Source organism: Symphalangus syndactylus, chromosome X (assembly GCF_028878055.3).
Source record: "Symphalangus syndactylus isolate Jambi chromosome X, NHGRI_mSymSyn1-v2.1_pri, whole genome shotgun sequence".
NCBI lineage: Eukaryota > Metazoa > Chordata > Mammalia > Primates > Hylobatidae > Symphalangus > Symphalangus syndactylus.
The window spans coordinates 157,956,842-157,975,583 of record NC_072447.2 but is presented as its reverse complement, the minus strand read 5'-3'; the positions used below and the strand labels follow the sequence as shown (position 1 = coordinate 157,975,583).

Genomic DNA, 18,742 nt, shown 5'->3' with positions numbered 1-18,742 from the left:
CTGAATCACTTCCCTCAAATAAACTAACTGCATGTGGCTCATTGTCTCAGGTGGGGGGAGCTGTTAATGTAGACAGCACGATGGACTGGAACAAATGCTAGTGATAAACTGAATAAGATGACTGAGAATTGACCATTGGATTTAGCAAGGTAGGATCATTGGCGACATTGAAAAGAGCTATTTTGGTGGAGGGTTGGTTTAAAAGCTTGGCTAGAGTGAGTTCAAAAGAAAAGGCTATTTTCCCAGTGATATATTGCAAGGTCATAGGATGGGAGTGGAGGTATGGAGGAGGTGGGGTACTGGAGGTGTGATGAGAGAGAAGTGTGAAGCAGTCCTTTTAAAGAGTTGATTTGAAAATGAACTGAAGAGAGAAATAAAGTAGAAATACTCGGTGGCACTGAGGGCATGCTTGAATGTACCGTTTTGTGTTTTTCTCCAATGACATTCATCTGTTTAGATGAAAATGTGGAACAAGTGATTATATTTAAGGTTCAGATTTTGTCAGGCAAGTATGCTAGAGGGAGAGAGGGAATCTAATCTGGGTAACAAGGGAGGTCAGAGTTTGGGGGTATGATGGATAATAAACAATTGGGGATTAAACATCATATTAAAAATTATATACAAGTCATGTCAAGATATGCTCTCAGAGTGTAAGGAGGCACTATTAATAAATATTTTAGAAACAGGTATTAGCTGAGACAGTCCTGGGCAAATTGGGACGTATTATAATCCTATTAATATAGCCATTTTTATACTGAAAAGGAGATTGCAGTAGTTAAGAGCACAAAATCTTTAGAGTCATGGTTCCTGGGTTTAAAACCAGGCACAGAAAAACTAACTTGCCAAAGGTGGCTTAACACATGGTGGAGCCAGCTACAATCCTTTAGATGAAACCCATCAAGCATGGTTCCCTGCATTGCACACTCTCTTGTGTATTATCTATATCTTCTGATTCTAAATTCAGTGCTGCTTTTGGACTTCAGGTATGCTCTAGCCTCTTATGCAGTAATTACTCTTTATTCTCCTTCTTGGCTTCAGTCTCCATCCTGTTTATCTGAAGTGCTCTTGAAATAGATTTCAGTTTCTTCAACTATTAACGCCTACCACAACCAAATTTGACCCTTCCTTGAGAACTACAGATTGAGTCTGATTTTTCATTCTGTTCACCTGCACTTTATGCAGCTCATACCTAGGCTCTTGTGTTAATTGTTGTGAGGCAAAGTACAAGAATTTCGGCAGTGTAATTACTAGCAAGGAGCTCTTTGGGTCTATATTTTCTAGGAAATCATAGGCCCCTACATGGCCTCTAAACAACCCAATTTTTCCTGAACATAGGTCATCACCTCTTAATTACCTGAAAGGAAACACCTGCCTGAGATGAATCTGAATTATAAATATTTGTCATTATACTTTTAGGCCTCTTGATTTACACTAATTCGTTGTCTCTCTACCCTCCCCTTAAAAGGGAGGTATTTCAAGATGAAATGAGAATATATTTACCAAATAGATTTTTAAAACTTACTTGTAATGTGACATATAGAATTACCTAGTTTAATCATGGCATGTTTTACATTTTTTAGTATGGTTCACATAAGAAGATAAAGAAGTGCTTTATTAAATACATATATTTTTGTATTTAAAAATAACTTTCAAATAAATACTTAAAAATCATTGGCAAAAATGAATGATGATTAGGCATGTATATTATAATTTCAAAATAAAGAAGACATAAGAGGCCCATTTTATAAATGGTACAGAATTTTATTTTTAACAAATAAACAAGTAGCCAGATGTATGACTCCTAGGGGAGTAGAAGTGGCCCTCTGTGGAAATTCATAATATCCAGGATGGATAGGATGGGATTGGATATGGTTATCCTGTTCTGGGGCTCTGGAGTTCAAGAAATGTGTTTCTTGTGGTTACAGATTATTCTGGGAGTACTAGATCCTCAAATAATCTATTTCCTCAGATGCGCCAAGTCAGAAAGCCCCTTTCCTCCATTCTGGCTTCTACAAAAGAAGCTCCTCCTAGTGGGCAAGCCTCCCCCTTGGCTTTCCATGGGTACTGCCTTTCAGAAGAGACTTCCTTTTTTGACCTTCTCCCTTCAACCAGGACCAGCCTTGGGAACGGGATCTACAAGTTCCATAGAAACCCTGGGCTAGTTCAGTACTAAGGCCGTGTTGTGGTTGACTGAGTATATGAAATCCAGATATCCCATTGCTTTTATATTCCTCTTGATCCCTATTCCAGCAAGGGCAAGAGAAAAATGTATGACCTCTTTCCTCAACTGCTAATTTTGATTGTCACTGAGGCCAACCTCAGTTTAAAGGCACGTACGACCTACACAAGTGTTCAGTCTTGTTACATGCTATCAGGTAGACACAATACCCAAATGATTGACTAAAATAAACACAACTTTTATGTTGTTTTAGAGACTCAACCCCACATATATGTTATACATTAATTCCCTTGCATTTGCATAGAACCTTGTACATTAAGAAAAATGCTTCTGCTTTAATGATTCTCATACACTCTCTAGGCTTTATTATCTTCATTTTACAGATGAGAAAAGCAAAGGTTCAGAGGAGGAATAGGGTAGAGATAGAAGCAGTGTAGTATAAAGACAGGAATTCTGGCCTAGGAGTCTGCAGACCTGGATTCTTATCCTGACTTTGTCACTAACTCACTGTGTGGTTATGAGTAAGTCACTTTCCCTCTCTTAGCCTCACTATCTGCATTTACAGAATAAAGTGATTGGATTTTCTCAATTTTCTGTTTGCATATTATAATCATCTGGGAACTTTAAAAATCCATTCCTCAACACCTCCAAAGATTCTGATTTAATTGGTCTCAGGGTACTGTGATTTCCACAACACCACTTTGACTCAGAAAAAAACAATCCAGGGAAACCATAAATCCACTCTGGTATTTCTCTCTGAAGGAGAGAAACCTTGTCATTTAATAAAAGATCTAAGTACTATGGAGCATGTCCTAGAAGGGATTTTGAAAGGCAGATAGTGTTAGTGGCATATTCTAACTTTGAACCTCTAGGAGAGAGACCAAGTCTCCACCCATCTCTCTCTCTCTTTCTCTCTTCTGCTGTCTCCTGTTCTCCTTCCCCCCACCCCATAGAATCATTCCAGATGAAGAGCTATAGGAGTTTGGAAAAGAAGAGTGTTGATATAAGTCAAGGAAAAAATGGAGTTCAAGGGTACAACTGAACCAAGTAGTTAGTAAATGGTGTTTTAGGTGAGAGAAACACACTGATTATAGAGCTTTTTTCTTTCACATACCTCATTTTCTTAACCTTTGTTTTTCTTTCTGGATCCACATTTACTATTACTTCCCATTACTTTTTTCTTTCTTTCTTTCTTTCTTTCTTTCTTTCTTTCTTTCTTTCTTTCTTTCTTTCTTTCTTTCTTTCTTTCAATATGGTTTATGTATTAAGAAAGGCCTGGGGCCTTCTCCTCTTTGAGAGGCCTTCACCTCCATTGGAAGGGGACCATTAAGAAAAAAATTCACAGAGTAAAGTTGTTTAAGCCAACTAATCTCTAGTATAAAAATGAGTATTCCCCAAACTAATTCTGTTAAGCCTTGGTGTGTGAATCCCCATCCAAGGACACATGATTTTCTATCCAAGACTATAAAGATGAATATGAGAGTCTTTTGGAAACTTCATATAAATAATTTTCTATATAAAGAAATGCAAATATGAATAACTAATTGGTAGACATTTAAAAAAATAAGTGTCCCTTTCCTTGCAGTTTCTTTGTAGTGTTTCTTTTTGTTATCAGAGTGGTAAGACTTTGAAGATGAGGATTAAAGTACTTTAGGCCTTAGGACATAGGTTCAAAATGACTCTTCAGGGTTCACATATGGTCAACCCCATCTTTTCACAGTAAAAGAACATGCCTGTGGCTTGAATGTTAAAGCCTTATGTTAATAAAGCTAGGGTATTTGCCTACATTACCACTTGTGTTTTCAGCAGTTTAGTTAGTTCTTCAAGGACCTGGGAGCTTCCAGAGCCTTGACATCTCTGTCTTTTACCATCAGAGACATGACTATTACCTGGTATGGTCAAAAGGATTGCCAGGTTAGTTTGGGAATGACAAAGTGTGAGTTAGAATTACCCTCTTCTTTTTCAGGAGATTGGCCAATAAATACATATGGGAGCAAACATATATAACTTGCATTGTAATGACAGCAAGATTCCTAACAATAGTCAGTGTCATTCCCAAAATGTCTTTCCTTATCTTGTCCATCCTGGCCTTTAACAGCAGCAACACTGGTAGCGTCATGATCTTATCTTTGAGAGTGAAAATAAGGATATGGGCCTAAACTAGGATAAAGGGACCAAGAATTTCAGTCCTACAAAATCTTATCAAACCTTAGGCCAAAGGTCCAAATGGGGCACTAATGCTTTTGCTTTATGTGACAATGATCTACAGGACACAGGGAACTATTGTATATGTGAATAAAAGGTAGTATAATTCTTAGAATGTGTCTGTGTCATAATTAGTGGCTGAAATATTTTTTAAAAAGCCAGCCAACCAACTCATTGCTTTATTTTCATGTTACAGAATACCTTGTTTAGCCATTTTTCCCCAGCATTTATTGACTTGACCAGTTTTCCTACTATTATGCTCATGGAACCTAAAAGAACATATGTGCATTCACATACATATTTTGACTTAGACATGCTTTTTGAGGAGTTCAGTAATATGAAACTCCTTTTTATATTAAGAAGAAAGATAATTTGAGAGTTTGTTACTCCTTTAATTGAACAGGGAATTAATTTCCATATAAAAAAGAAGCCCTTTAAAGCAAGCTAGAGAATAAATAGGTTCAGGAAGGCAAACATAGTACAGTTCTAAGAGCCACAATAAAGCTTTATTTACTTTAAAGGTGGTAGGTTATCTCTAACTTACTTCGAAGGAATGTGATTAAAGACATAAGGTAAAAGCACCACCCTAGTGTAGCACTTTAAATTTAATCTCCCTATATTCATATACTTGCCTTACTGTTTATAGTGGAGCTGCAATCCTTCCCATTATTGCTGAAGCATGAAATGCCAAGGTACATATTTAAGTGCCCACCACGCACTACCCAAAAGTGTAGGAGGGTTAATATCACATGGGGAAGAATTTGACTAATGAGATGACAGCTAGCAGATGAATTCACCTCCTTTCCTCCACCAGGTGGGCTGTATGGAGATGTAGTAGTTTCATATGGTCTGTCATAAAAAATTGCAAAATTAGCTTGCCAAGGAACAGACTGTGGCCAACTCAGTGACATACTTTTTATTTGTTCTTCTTTCTTCCCTCCCTCATTAACCCTTTCCTTACTCATACTACCCTGGATTGTACATAGCTTTTGCTTCAAACTCTATTTTTTAAGAAACTGAGGCTAAGATACCTGGAAATTAGGAACTCTGGCATAAAGTCATAATTCCACTCAATTTTCAGAACTGTGTGACTTTGGACAGGTTATTTTCCCTCTCTGTGCATCCCTTTCTCCAGCTATAAAATGTTAACATCGGACTAGATGTTCTCTAAGGGTCCTTTGGCCAAGTTAAAGGATTCAGTGTGAAGGAGCTGTTGGTAAAATGTGTTATACGGACCAGTGGTCATCAGTGGTTTGCTTACATTTGAATCAGAAGAGTGCTCTCAATATAATCAATAAGGTTGAATGTTAACAGCTCTAACAAATCATAAGCTCCAAAAATAGTCTCAGTTGTACTTCGTTCAAAAAAATTGAATTAGTTTTCCCTGGCCAATAAAGATAAGGCTAATAAACTCTTACCCTCCTTGGCACAAGTGAAAATACTCCCTTAATAGCTCTACAGCATAAGCTAAGAAATGGTAACTGGCTGCATGCATGTTTTCAAAGGGAATAGTGGAAAAGTTTGTAATGTCACCATTTTGGGAGCAAGACAGCTAATATATGATGCCTGTAACTATTGCTTTACTCTTAACATAGCAACATACTTATTTTAACTCCTAGGTTGCAGGTAGACCAGAGTTAGGGAAAGAATTATTCACCATTTGAGGCTTGTTACTCCAGAATGGTTTACATTGTGCTCCAGCCTTCTATATCTGACTCTGGAGCATGGACCTGGGAGTCAGACACCCTGGGTTCAAATCTTAGCTCTACCGTTTACAATTGTTACCTTTTGTCAAGTCACTTAACTTCTCTGTGCTTCAGTTTTCTCATCTGTAAAATAGAGATTGGAATGATACCTATGTTGTAGAAATGTGAGGAATGAATGAGCTAATATAAATAATATGCTAAAAATAGTGCTTAGCACTATGTAAGTATTCACTATATTTATTATTGCTATTGTGATTAGGGAAGACGGGCTGGAAACTACAGGAAAACTCTTGGCTGATGCCATATGAAATGTATCAAGGAACCAATATGTGGAAGGCAGTAGAGATAGGGGCTAACAGATGATTTAACTGCAAAAAAATGCTAAGCTGGAAACACCCTCTAAATATTCCTGTTTATACAGGACATGACACAAAGTAGAAAAATAATGAAAACAGAGCCTCCCTGCAGGATTTAGAGTTCTTTCATATATATTTTAAATATACATGTGCAATACATTAAAATATATAGAGATGTGTGAATATATATTTACATATATATATATATATATAAAATCACAGAAGGGATACATATGCACACTCACTCACACGTCCATGCGCATACCCCAACAGGACCCATCTATACGTAAAGCAGATGCAGTCCATATCAGGCCAACTTGGACACAAGTGAAAGCCCTGACTCAACAGCAGATTGCAGATTGCAACTGTATTTGAGTAACCCTTCAATTTCTTCTACCAAGTGTAAGGCCATTTAGAAACACACTGAGAAAGGCTCCTCTGGGTATATGGCAGAACCCAGGGCCCCTCTGGCAGTGCACAATTTGCCTGAGTTAGGACTGCAAGATTGGGATATCAAGGAGCTATCAAGGAGGGAGGGGCTCGTGTTATTTTGGGGCCTGAAACTAATAAGCAAACATCCATAGAATAATTTAGCTCCAGGAACAATGCACTACTGTCAGAGAATCCTTAGATAACTTATCTCTAAGCACATTTCAGGCAGAAGCAGAGAAGTGTGTGTTGCTATTCATCACCATCCAGCTTGACCCAGAGAACTGGACAGAGCTTTTCAGGGTAGATAAGTGTAAAGTACAATCAAGCATACTTGTAAGATTAAAAAGTTACTTAAAATTAAAGGATCTGAGAGCAACATAAGAGGTTACAGGTATTGGTTTGGGTTTATAAATGTTCCAAGAAGCCTAACATTATATATGGCACCATTTGCAGCAATATCATTAACATTATTAATAATCATCATAACATATTTATATATACAAAAATAGAGCAAAGCAATTCTAGAAGAGGAGGTGTAAGTGAAGATGTGGGGCTCTGTGCAGCCCAAATGTCAGTACACTTCAGGAAGATTCAGAACCAACAAAAAGTGAGTGGCACATATTTCTGTAATATGTATCCAACAAAGGGACATGGATGTCCCCTCTTCCCCCGTGTACGACTTCTCCCCACTTCTCCACCCTGCAACACACATCCATGCACACTCTAAAAGAGATGATCTATAAAGTTAGAGTCTGGAGGTCTTAAACTAAGTTGGAGCACCTTGATTTCAAGCAAGTGCCCTCAATCTCTGAATTCCTCAGTGAATTTTGGATTCACTTATAGAGGGAAACTGTATAATTCTTGTGTCTTTTAGCAGCAGTCTTTAGGAGCCTGCCATCACCACTGCAGCTTTTCCCCATTGAAGGGGGTTCACAGCACAGGCTCTCTGTATTTTTTAAGAGAGAAGTCAGTTCTCTAAATTATACATCTTTCATCTCAGTTTTTCACTGTTGCTGAAATTTAAGTTCTCAGGCAGCTGCCATTGCAGACAAAGCCAGGAGCAAGCACAGTGTGTACAGCAAAGAGTAGATGCAATGGCGAAGATACAGCTTGGTTAGGGCTTCTTTAAGCTTTTCTTTTCCACACTTGAGCTTCTACAAGGTGACAAAGCCAAAGGTGATGTCCACTGGGGGAAGCCTCAACACCTGATAGTTAATTAGCTACCCACCATGCACTGGAGAAAGACCACCACACTAACTTGGCATGGTTCCTGAAAAGTAATTGAATGGGAATGGCTTTCTGTCACTGTTAATAGAGCCCTAGGAAAAAGTCCCATGACTCAATGTGGTAAAGGGGTAAGAATACTGAACTAGGAGTCAGAAGGCCTATATTCCAGTCTCAATTCTGCTGTTAACTCAGTGTGCGGCCTTGGGGGCAAGTCCCTTCCTATCTCCAGGCCTCAGTTTTCCCATCTGTAAAATAAGGGCATTGAACTAGATTAATAGTTAAGATTCCTTCCAGCTCTAATGTTTTATGACTTTTTATGTCCATTATTAACGCCTGAGCCATGCAGTCTCAGGGAAGTTAGCTTCTAAGAGAGAACATACCTCTGTATCCTTTGCTTTGTTCATTTAGCTATAAAGCACGTCTGCCTTTGGCACTTGGGTCAGACATACAAAGTTATGAGCATCCTGATTTACTATCCTACTCAGCATGCTAGTGGAATCTGTCAGTACTATAAGTTGATTATTGAGAAAGGGAGAAAAACTCCAACTAGTTAAACCTGGAAATATAACTTTGCCTCATGCGCTCACAAACAGGTGAGAGTGGTTGTGAGCACACACACACATCGGGATACACACTATTGCTAGTGATCAGTTCATTACAGTAATCCATTTCCCTTAATAAAAATTAGTAAATAGTATAGCATAGCAAAGTTTGGCGTCTAAGGAAACATCTATGGAAAAACAGCACTTTTGGACATGTTAGAGAAAGGAACAGGTAGAGAGAGACAAATATAGATCAAATGAGATAGAAATACAGGCAGAGAAAGGATCAGTCTGAAAAAGGAGGAGGGGAGAAGGAGAAAGGGAGGAAGAAAGAGAAAAAATAAAAGTAGACAGGGTGAGAATGAAGGGGAAAGGAATACAGAACAGAATAATGAAAGAGGAGAGAGGAATAAAGAAGAGAAGGGCAGTAACAGGGAGAAGGGGTCATATTCCCTGGAAGGTTGAACGCTGTTCCACATGTACCTGTGAAAACCATCTTAGAAGAAAGCTTCCAAAGGCACAGCAGAAAACAGAGTGACGATCAGAGCCTGCATCGAGAGGTATTACACTGGGGAGCCCCTAAACCTCCACGTTGCTGGCCCTGTCAGTCCTCAGTGTTCAAACCTCATACCCATATATCACCTGAATTTGCCATGACAGCCATAAGGGCTGAGTTGGCAGGGTGTAAAGAATGAAGAGGAGTGGGATAGATACTGTGAGAAAGAACAAGGCATCCTGCACCAGGATGTACTTGGTCATTCCCCTGACACTGCAGGAATAAAAGAGGAGAGGGCCTAACTTTGGCTAGTTTATCACTCCTCCCCCTCTCCAAAGATGAGGCCTATGCTTTACTGATGGGGGCTAGAAGGAGAAAAGCTCTGGATCCACCTTGCTGGAAGGTCATACAGACTTTTCCTGGGCCTTGGGGAAGGGTGCACTACCAGAAGAGATCTTTCTGCACACAGTGTTGGTGTGCCTTTTGCAGCGGCAGCCTGGTCGCCGGAGGCTATCATAGCCCTGTTGGCACAGATGGAGGCATCCACGGGTAGGCAGGTAGCAGCACAGGCAGGGTAGGAAGAGGGAGATGAGGCTCATGGCTGCCCAGCGGACGAAGCAAGAACTAGGCCCACAGGAGCAGGGCTCATCAGCACAGTTGTCTTCATCATCAGTGGAGCAGTGGTAGAAGAGGCCCTTGACACAGCAGAGACAAGTGCCATAATCGAGGAGGCTCTCAGCAGAGCAAAGGCAACGCTGGTTGCACAGCCAGCAGGAGGGAAGAGGGCGAGCTGCTGTGCAGGGGACACACTTGCAGCGCCCACACTCCTCACAGATGAAGAGGTGCTCACTAGGGTGCCCTGCAGATTGCTCAGCTTCTCCCTTCAGAGCACCATCAGCCTTTGGGTGGACCCCTGCTCCAGGTTGGGTTCGGATGATGGATTGGCCTGAAGGTGAGGGTGTAATGCTGGCCAAGAGCCTTTGATCAGAGGCAGTGGTGCTATGGGACATTGAGCTGGCAATGCTAGATTGGCTCAGATGCTGAGGCAAGGGCTGCAGTTGATGGCACTGGCTGAGACTGCGGGGGAGAGAAGTAGGCATGGTAGCCAGAGACCAATCAGACTTGTGGGTTTGTACAATAAGGGAAGGGCTGGAGAGGGCCTGTTTACAGGGGGCTGGAGGCCGTTCAACATAGTCATTGCTAGCATGAGTAGAGCGCAGCTGTTCAATAGGCAGAATTTGTTGAAAATCATCTGTCACCGCAGCATCCATTTTGCCTTGATTTTTTAGCTCTGAGTGGTTTTAAGTCAGGGTGGCACTTATGGTGATAAAGAGGAGCCCTTGTAGTTACATGGATCTCAGGGCACATGAGAAAAATCCTAGGAGAGAAGGCATAAAAACAGTAAATGAGAACACACAGGCATAAGTACTTTGTAAGAAACCAACAAAGCTCAGGCCCTATCACCACCGCTACCTTCAATTACTTTACAGTAATCTTCATGCTACACCTTTATTCTGTAATTAGCCTCACTTACTTCTTTATAGGCAAATCTGATCATCCCCTCCAGACTATAAAGAAGTTTGGGAACAAATATCAGATAGTTGATTCTTTTTGTGTTCCATCAAATGCCTAGTTTCATAGGAGCAGCTAGCTCATTCAGGTATTTGCTAGCAGAGACATCCAAGCCTTGGGCATCAGAATTCTAATACAAATGGAAGCTAATATTAAATGCAAAGGCTATTTTCTGAAGCAATGCTGAAGGGAAAGAGAAAGCCTCAACAGTCTCCCATGAGAAGTTGCTCATATATATATATATATATTTTATATATGTATATAAAACCAATCAAAATTATCTTTTCAGTGTGAATTTGTGATAAGCAGAAATAAACAGATAAGAAAGGACATTACTTGATTCAGTGAATACAGGCAAGCAAGGAGAATGCAATAAAGGCAGAGATACAGCAAACACACAGAGGGTAGGAATTAAGCTGTCTGCAGTGTAGTAGGGAAAAAAAAGGCTTCCCAAGAGTATAAGGAAGCCAAGACTAATCATCTTGCAGTTCTCTTCACCTTACTGGCTGCTTTAACTTACTAAGGAAGTGATTCTTTTTAAATGGAATGGAGGCTCCAGAATCAAACTTTTGTACACGTGGGAATAATACTGGGAATCAAGGAACTATAGAAGACAAGTCCTGAATTATTTCAAAAATCGTCTGTAATTATACCTATTACTATGCTAAGTCAACTCCATATTGATGGGACTTACCAAGCAGAATCTGCTTGGACTTCTTTTCTCTATCACTACCTTACACAATAAACTGACTTTCTTAAAGGAAAGTGACATTCTTATACCATATTTAAGCTAAGTTGAATGTCTAGAAAGCATATGCTTGCATTTCCATTGTACTACAGTCAGGAAGAGGTGGTTGGTCATTCCCTGAAGGATTTTGCCAAGCTTAGAACTGATAATGATGACCATGGGGAAAATACTGTACAAATAGTAGACTGCTGTATCACACCACCTAAAAGACTGAAGAGCCAAAAAGGTGTACATGAAGAAACCTAAACACAAATCCAGGAAACATCCTGGAGGCATTAGGACCTAGCAAAACACTAGCATGAATAAAGTATATATTTGAGATCCATCAGATTTCAGGCCTCCTCAAAATAGATCAATTACTCACACTACTGTACGTGATGGATAGCTTGAATGAGTAATAGAAATGAACAAGTGAGAGAGGATGGTGCTTGATTAGGTTTCCATAAGCAAGCAAACATGACACTGAAATGGGCCCAAAGCTCAATAACAGGAAAAACAAGGATGCAGTTCATAAAAGACTCAGTGGCTAATAATATGACCAGACTCAGTTGACTTTTGAGGCTATATCCTCATGCAAACCTGATTAGCTGAATTTACATCTGTTCATTATTTGAAAAGATTTAATTTGGTTAAAAATAACCTTTTTGGCATATCACATCAAAGAACCAGTCTGACAAAAATTTCACTTTTTAACTAGTTGTTTTGGTGTTAAATAAATGCAGCATAAGAGAATGCAAATAAATATTATAGAAACTCTCAGACTCAAATATTTATGTCACTTTTGTCAAATCACTTGCTTTCTTTGGGCCTCAGTTTCACTATCTATGTGAAACCGAAGGATATGTGACGTGAACAAGGTGATCTTGAAGGACCTTGAGCCATTATGGTCTGTATTTCTTTCTATAACTACACAATTTTCTAAAATATTTCTTTTCATCCGTGTCTTCTACATCTTCAAGTCCTTGAGGGTAAGGTGGGCAGTGTGCCCTTATTTATTTGGGCATTCAAAAGCAAAATGTATGTTTCCTTTATTTACTTGCACGCAAAGGCTCATGCAACCTGCCACCTCTACCTTTGCTGTATCTTTATAGATTCATAGTCTCAGCATTGGAAAGGAACTGGCAGCTTTCATGTAGACACCTAAATAAAAAAGGACACATTGTTCATTTGGCTTGGAGGGTATGTAGATGTAGGAACTTGGGACTGGGAAGAGTCTTTTGACAAATTTATGAGAAATAGATTTATGTCCCATTGATCAGCTAAAGAATATGTAGCGCCCTGCAAGTCCTTTGTACTGTAAGAACAATAATATACATGCTGAATGCGGTTTAGACTAATTGATTTCCCAAAGGAAACTAGATTCAAAACATATTGAAAATTCCAGGAAGCAATAATTTAAAGGAAGGTATACAAGGTCTCAAAGTTACAGGAGATAAACAGGTGAGATTCCAAAGACAGGATTCTAGGGATGTCACTAGGTACCTCAGGGACATGCCCAGAAGGTTGAAAGCTAATCTGGGAGGAATCTAGGTCATAATATAAATGACTCAGAAACAATAATGAGAATTATGTTCAAAGGGGATCCTGTCTGGGGAGCAGAAGGGTACATGGTGTTTAGGTTGAAAAGCTGTATTTCAATATTGATTAGATTTCTGCAAGGCTGATAAATTGAGATGCTTGGTTGGATGACTAAAGATGCTGTGGGCATTATTTCAGTCTGAAAGAATGATGCACTGTCTTGCCTACAAGTAAGGGAACTGACAGGATGAACTTAGAAGGTTTCTTCCTGCTCTGTAGAATCTTTTATTCAAATGGACTCTGGGATCTAATGTGGAAGACCTGCAATAAGTGGACAGTAGGACCTGAATAAAATGAGAGTGTTGAGTAGGATTTAAGGATTGAATGACAATAAATTGTTTGCCATTCCGGACGTGCTGAATCTGATCTGGCTAACAGGATGAACTGAAATAGATACTGTACAGGAAGGTAAGAGGGAAAAATATGTTGAGAAAGGAACAGGCAAGACACTGCTGTAGCACATAGGCTAGATGAAAAACTACCACTACACGAATGTTTATGATTCAGAAATCCACCCACTAAAGAGCCATTCATTGTGAGCAGCAACAGTTAAGAAACTGTGCAGTTGGCCAATTCCATATTCTATCAAATGAGAGAGAGAGAGAGAGAGAATGTACACATCACATACTATTAAATAAGAGCAAAGGTGATTACAGGTCTTGGCTGCACATTGATGGGATCTAGTGATTTTTGTCACGTAGTGCCTCTGCAGTAATGAATGATGCATTGTAAACCCACTCCCATCACAGTCTTTCTGGCCAGGTGCTCATAGCTTTCTAAACAGTTTTTCTGTAGCCCTGAATTTGCCATGTTCAACCTGAAAAAAATTTCTTTTCTTATGCCAATTTAGGGACTAGAAAGCTGAGCCCATTCAAGAAATGCTAATGTTTGTTAATGAAAGAAAATGTATTTTCTCCCTGGAACCTAAAATCTGCCATGTTGAGAATAAAGTTGAAAACTTTCCTATCTAAAGCCCTTCTATGCTAACGCCATAGGACAGTTCTGATTTCTATGGTAAATCCTTTCTGATACAGTAGGACTCAATGTTGATTTCAAAGAAGAGTGGGGAAGAGGAGATCCTGGCTCTTGTTTTCTCCCACTCTCATGGGTTCAATGCTGTTTTGTACCTTACTGTGTAACGGCTCTTAGGTGTGTTGCTTTTTTCTATGCTCTGCTGTTATATACACTCCTTCTCAGAATAACTGAAAGCAAACATAGGGGGAATTTCTGCTTTGGCTTTATATGTTTTCTTAGTTCTACTGTTCCAAAGTCTGCTCTCTAAAAATCCCTCTCTGTGCAAAAAGCATTTGCATCTCTATCAAAGCACTCCCCCCTTACAAATACCAAGTTGTATATAGTTTACATTACTAACCTCTCTGCCACTGACTGGGCCTCCCTCCTACCGCATACATCTTGTTGGAGCTGCCAGGTTCTCACCACATTTAACTCTTAACTTGTCACTTTGCTACCCTAGTCCTATTCATTACTTTAATGGTTTCATTAAGACTCATAGCAGTTTATTTCAAACCAGGGAGTCTTGCAGTTTTAAGACCTTGAATTTTAAAAGATATAGGTCTTTTAGTGATGAATGATACAGGGAAAAGTTGTAATACCAAATGAATTCACATACTTCTAATCCTGAGGAAAATTCTGAGAAGAAGCTGGTTGTTCATCTAAGAAGTAGGAATTTTTTTTAAAAAAACTCAAATCCTTTTATATGACACAAGAAATTTAAGTTCGAGTCCTAATGCTAGCTCTACTTTGCTGTGTGGCTGTAGGCAAATGACCTCCGTTCTGGTCTTCAGTTTCTTCATCTGCAAGATAAAAGGAGGGTTTTTAAAGGCCTTTCTTGTCCAGATGCTCTAAATTTTATGTTGGGTTTGTTGGTTGCATTTCTCTGTTTCAAAAGTCTTTAAAGAAGACTTAGTCTCCTTTCCTTTAGGTTCTTTACTTCCTCACTACTCAACTCCTCAACTCTTAATAAATATCTTCAAATCTAAGTCACTCAGATCACTATCTAGACTGTTTCACAGCTAGAGAGACCTAAAAACAGAACACAAAGGGACAAATATATAGAATGTTATGGTAATGTCTTTGTATATGTTTGTTTAGAGGCAAGAAGAGCAAGACCAATATTTCATTGTGGATAAACGGCTAGCCTGTGCCTTATTTGTATCTATGAATGTAGCCGACTTTTTGGGAACATGATTTAACACCTGGTATATCCAAATTCATGTGATAACACATCATGATACAGTGAGGTTTTAATATTCCCAGAAAAGCAACAATAGTTTCCGTTTCAAAATAGATTTTCTCCTTAAGAGTTCAAGGTCTGTTTTCTGTTCATCCAACTTGGTTTGCAGCATGCAGAGGTGAAGAATGATAATTATAATTAGCTTCATGGAAGTGAGTGTGCAGTAAACCATTGCCCTAGGTCCTATCAAATGCCTATTGGCTAACTAGGCGTGCTCACAGGTTCTCACTTTTGACAAAATTTCCATATGCCACACAGAGACATGTGCACATGTACCCAGGCACGGATCCAGAGATTTCTAAATCACTGCTCTGACTCAATGTAAGTGGGGGGTTATGCCGTGTCAGCTTGCGCCATGTCTACCAAGGGCAAGGTGATGTGATGAAATCTGAACGATGCACAGCCCAGACTTGTGAGCCAATAGCAGGCTAGCCCCATGCTGACAGGATGCCCGCTGGGCAGCGAGACTGGCCTTAGCACGGGCTCTCTCTCTGTCCTCAGCTTGGGTGGTTAGGCTGCGTTTTGAGGGCTTTAGGCAAGTACCAAAATGCATTTAAAGGTTAACAGGCTAGAAATTAAATTGACATTCGCCTACGAAAATATTATTTTGAAGTTCCATTTTGATTTACACATTTCCAGTGTGGATAGTTTTCTGCAAGAGCTGATTTATTTAAATATCATTTAAAGGGTTTTCATTTTATTTTATCTATGCGCTTGCGCGCGCGCGCGCAAGCGCGCGCGCACACACACGCACACACAGAGACAGCACAGGATGGCTGGAATGAATGGCAATCTGTGCATTGCATAGAAAGAATTCTGGGTTTTTAAAGAGCTAATTTCTATGGCTTACCTTGAGGAAAGGGCTTATCCATGCTGAGAAGAGCAGAAGAACTAATGCCCCATCTGGCTCAAAGGATCTCTTCTCAGTCTTTAGGTTTCTCCACCTCTCTTCGGAAAGTCTGAATGAAAACTCCTTCACTGGCAGGCAGTGGAGCCAGAAACAGAGATAGTTCTGTCTTGTTCTTTGACACAGCAGAGAAAACACAAAACAAAACAAAACAAAAACAAAAAAAAAAAAAAACGGGGGAGGGGGCGAGTCAAACCTGTACTGGCATATACTTTGTATAGATTTTACAGGCAGATCTAAATCTTGATGGACGTATTTCCCAAAGAAAGCTCAGCAGGGTAAGTTGTTCACCTCCTCCTCTTTCTCCTCCTCCTCCTCTTTCTCCTCCTCCTCTTCTTTCTCCTCCCCCTCCGCCTCTTTCTCCTCCCCCTTCTCCTCCTCCTCCTGTTTCTTTTCCCCCTCCTCCTCCAGTATTTTCCTTCCCCTCCTCTTGCCCTCCCCTTTCCCTCCTCCCCTTCTTCCTCCTTTACCTCCTCCCCCTCCTTCTCTTTTGCCTCCGCCTCCGCCTCCACCTTGGCCTCCCTCTCCTCCAATCTGACAGATGAACCGAAGCAGCAGAAACTGCAGTTGTAGACACAGGGTATCTCAGCGGAGCAATAGATACCGCCAGTGTGTGATTATTTATATGGCTCAGGGTGTGTTGGTATATAATCTGCAGTGGGGGCAGGGAGTGAGGTTGCAGTGTGTTCACCTTAGCTAGCTGGCTGTTTTGTGAATGTAGATGATTTCTGGAGGTCTTGTGAATGGGTTATAGGGGAGGATGGGAAAGAAGGGATTTATTGCTCCTTGTTATAATTTCTGTCTCTCCCCCCTCCCCCCCACCGTGTCGTTTGCTTTCCCGGAGCTGTAGCTCTTAATGCTTGGCTAAGTGGCGTCATCCAGATGAAATTGAATCGACCCATTAAAACTCCCCATAGGAATCTCTGTATCCGGTCCCCGGGTAATGACTGAAACAAAATTTAAAGGAACGTGGGGGTGGGGTGGAGAGTAACAATTTTAAAGAGGTCTCATTTAAATATCTTTGCCAATCACATTTCTACCAATCTACTCAGCCTGCGCTGAGTAATTGAAGCTTCAATAAGATGAAGAGAAAGAGCTTCTCCTTTGTTTAACGGTTCCTCCTACCTCTTTTCCTCATGTGTTCCCACTTTATCAGCCCTAATGATTGTCCATCCATTGCCCCTGGGAAACCATTACCCAACCTACTTTCCCTTTAGCATGGCATGCATTCAACAACAAATATTTATTAAGTGCCTTCCTTTGTACTAGGTGTTGTGGATTCAGTAAGGAAGACAGGATTCCTGCCTTCATGGAGCCTCCCTGGGACTGAAAATAAAGCAGCCTTGGACATTTTCTCTTAAAGCCAAGGACAAAGCTTTCTGTAAATTACCCTCAGTCCACTATTTAATTCAATAGGAAAGGATCTTTCTTCTGGGCATCCAGACAGAAGCACTTGGATGACAGCAAGCTTTATATTTAAAATAAAGGAGATCTGATTTCAAGTCCTATTTCAATGGACAAGTGGCAGGAGCTTGGCCATCAACATTCTTAGGATGCTTTGGTTACCTCATCTATAAAATTGAGATGGTAAATGGTGACAGTTCAGAGTAAAACAAACTGTGAGTCAGGAAACTGAGATTCTTAATCTTATTCTGACTCCTTGTGTGACCTTAGCAATTTACTTCCCCTCTAGAGTGTCAATTTTTACATTAACATGAGGAGATCTGATTAGGTAATTGCTAACATCTTTTCTACCTCTGACACTCTGTCATTTACCCTCTCTCAGATGTGTTAAGAAGACAAAAGAAATCATGAGATTAAAAAAAGTACGGTTGTGTGGGTCTGCATGCTCCTGTGTGTATGTATGTGTTTAAGGTGCTCCAAACAGTTGTGATGACATGTATGTATGTATATGTGTGTGTGTGCGTGCGTGCATGCCTTTGTATGTGCGTGTGTGTAATTTCTAAACAAATCCAGCTCTCTTTTCCCATTTGGAATTTCTAGTCAAGAGATTTTCCTATGTAAATTCTCTTTTGTGGTTCACACTTTTTCTTTACTCTTAACATTGGCTTGAGCTTATCAAGATCATGAAAACCCTTAAAGCTAAACTGTAGGTTCATCCACAGAAGAAAATATACTTGCTGATATATTTTTTCACCCACTTATTCAACAAATATTGATTGCACATTAACTATGTGTCAAGCACTGTACTAACTAGATTCAGGTCAAATAGATCAGGGTTCAAATCTTTGCTCCTCAACCTGGGAGCTACCTCACTTTAGGCAATTCAATTAACCTCTCTGGCATATAGCAAGCACCCCATGAATAGTAGCTACGAATGTTAAGAAATTGTTCTTGCTCTAATGTAACCCATAGGAGAGGCAAGAGATGATTTCAATTTGAAGCCCTTTTATTTTTTAAAGTCTGGCTTTAAAGTTGAATAGCTGGGTTGCCTAATTCCTTTCCTCCCTCCTTTATTCTGTGGGCCTATATTAAGGCAACGATTAAAACATTGGGATTATTCAACCTTCTTACCTCTT

The 18,742-nt window shown here is 39.9% G+C and overlaps 1 protein-coding gene across 1 annotated transcript in view; it reads right to left on the bottom strand.

Annotated features, from left to right (window-relative positions):
• Positions 1–1,740: 1,740 nt before the first annotated feature.
• Positions 1,741–18,742, bottom strand: part of SPRY3 (sprouty RTK signaling antagonist 3) — a 159,370-nt gene continuing 142,368 nt past the window's right edge. The window contains exons 2-3 of the mRNA XM_063634660.1: positions 16,146–16,317; positions 1,741–10,521 (exon numbers count right to left, since the gene is read on the bottom strand). Of these exons, the coding sequence (XP_063490730.1) occupies positions 9,548–10,414 (867 nt within the window). The 5' untranslated portion in view covers positions 10,415–10,521; positions 16,146–16,317 and the 3' untranslated portion in view covers positions 1,741–9,547. The remainder of the gene's footprint in view (positions 10,522–16,145; positions 16,318–18,742) is intronic.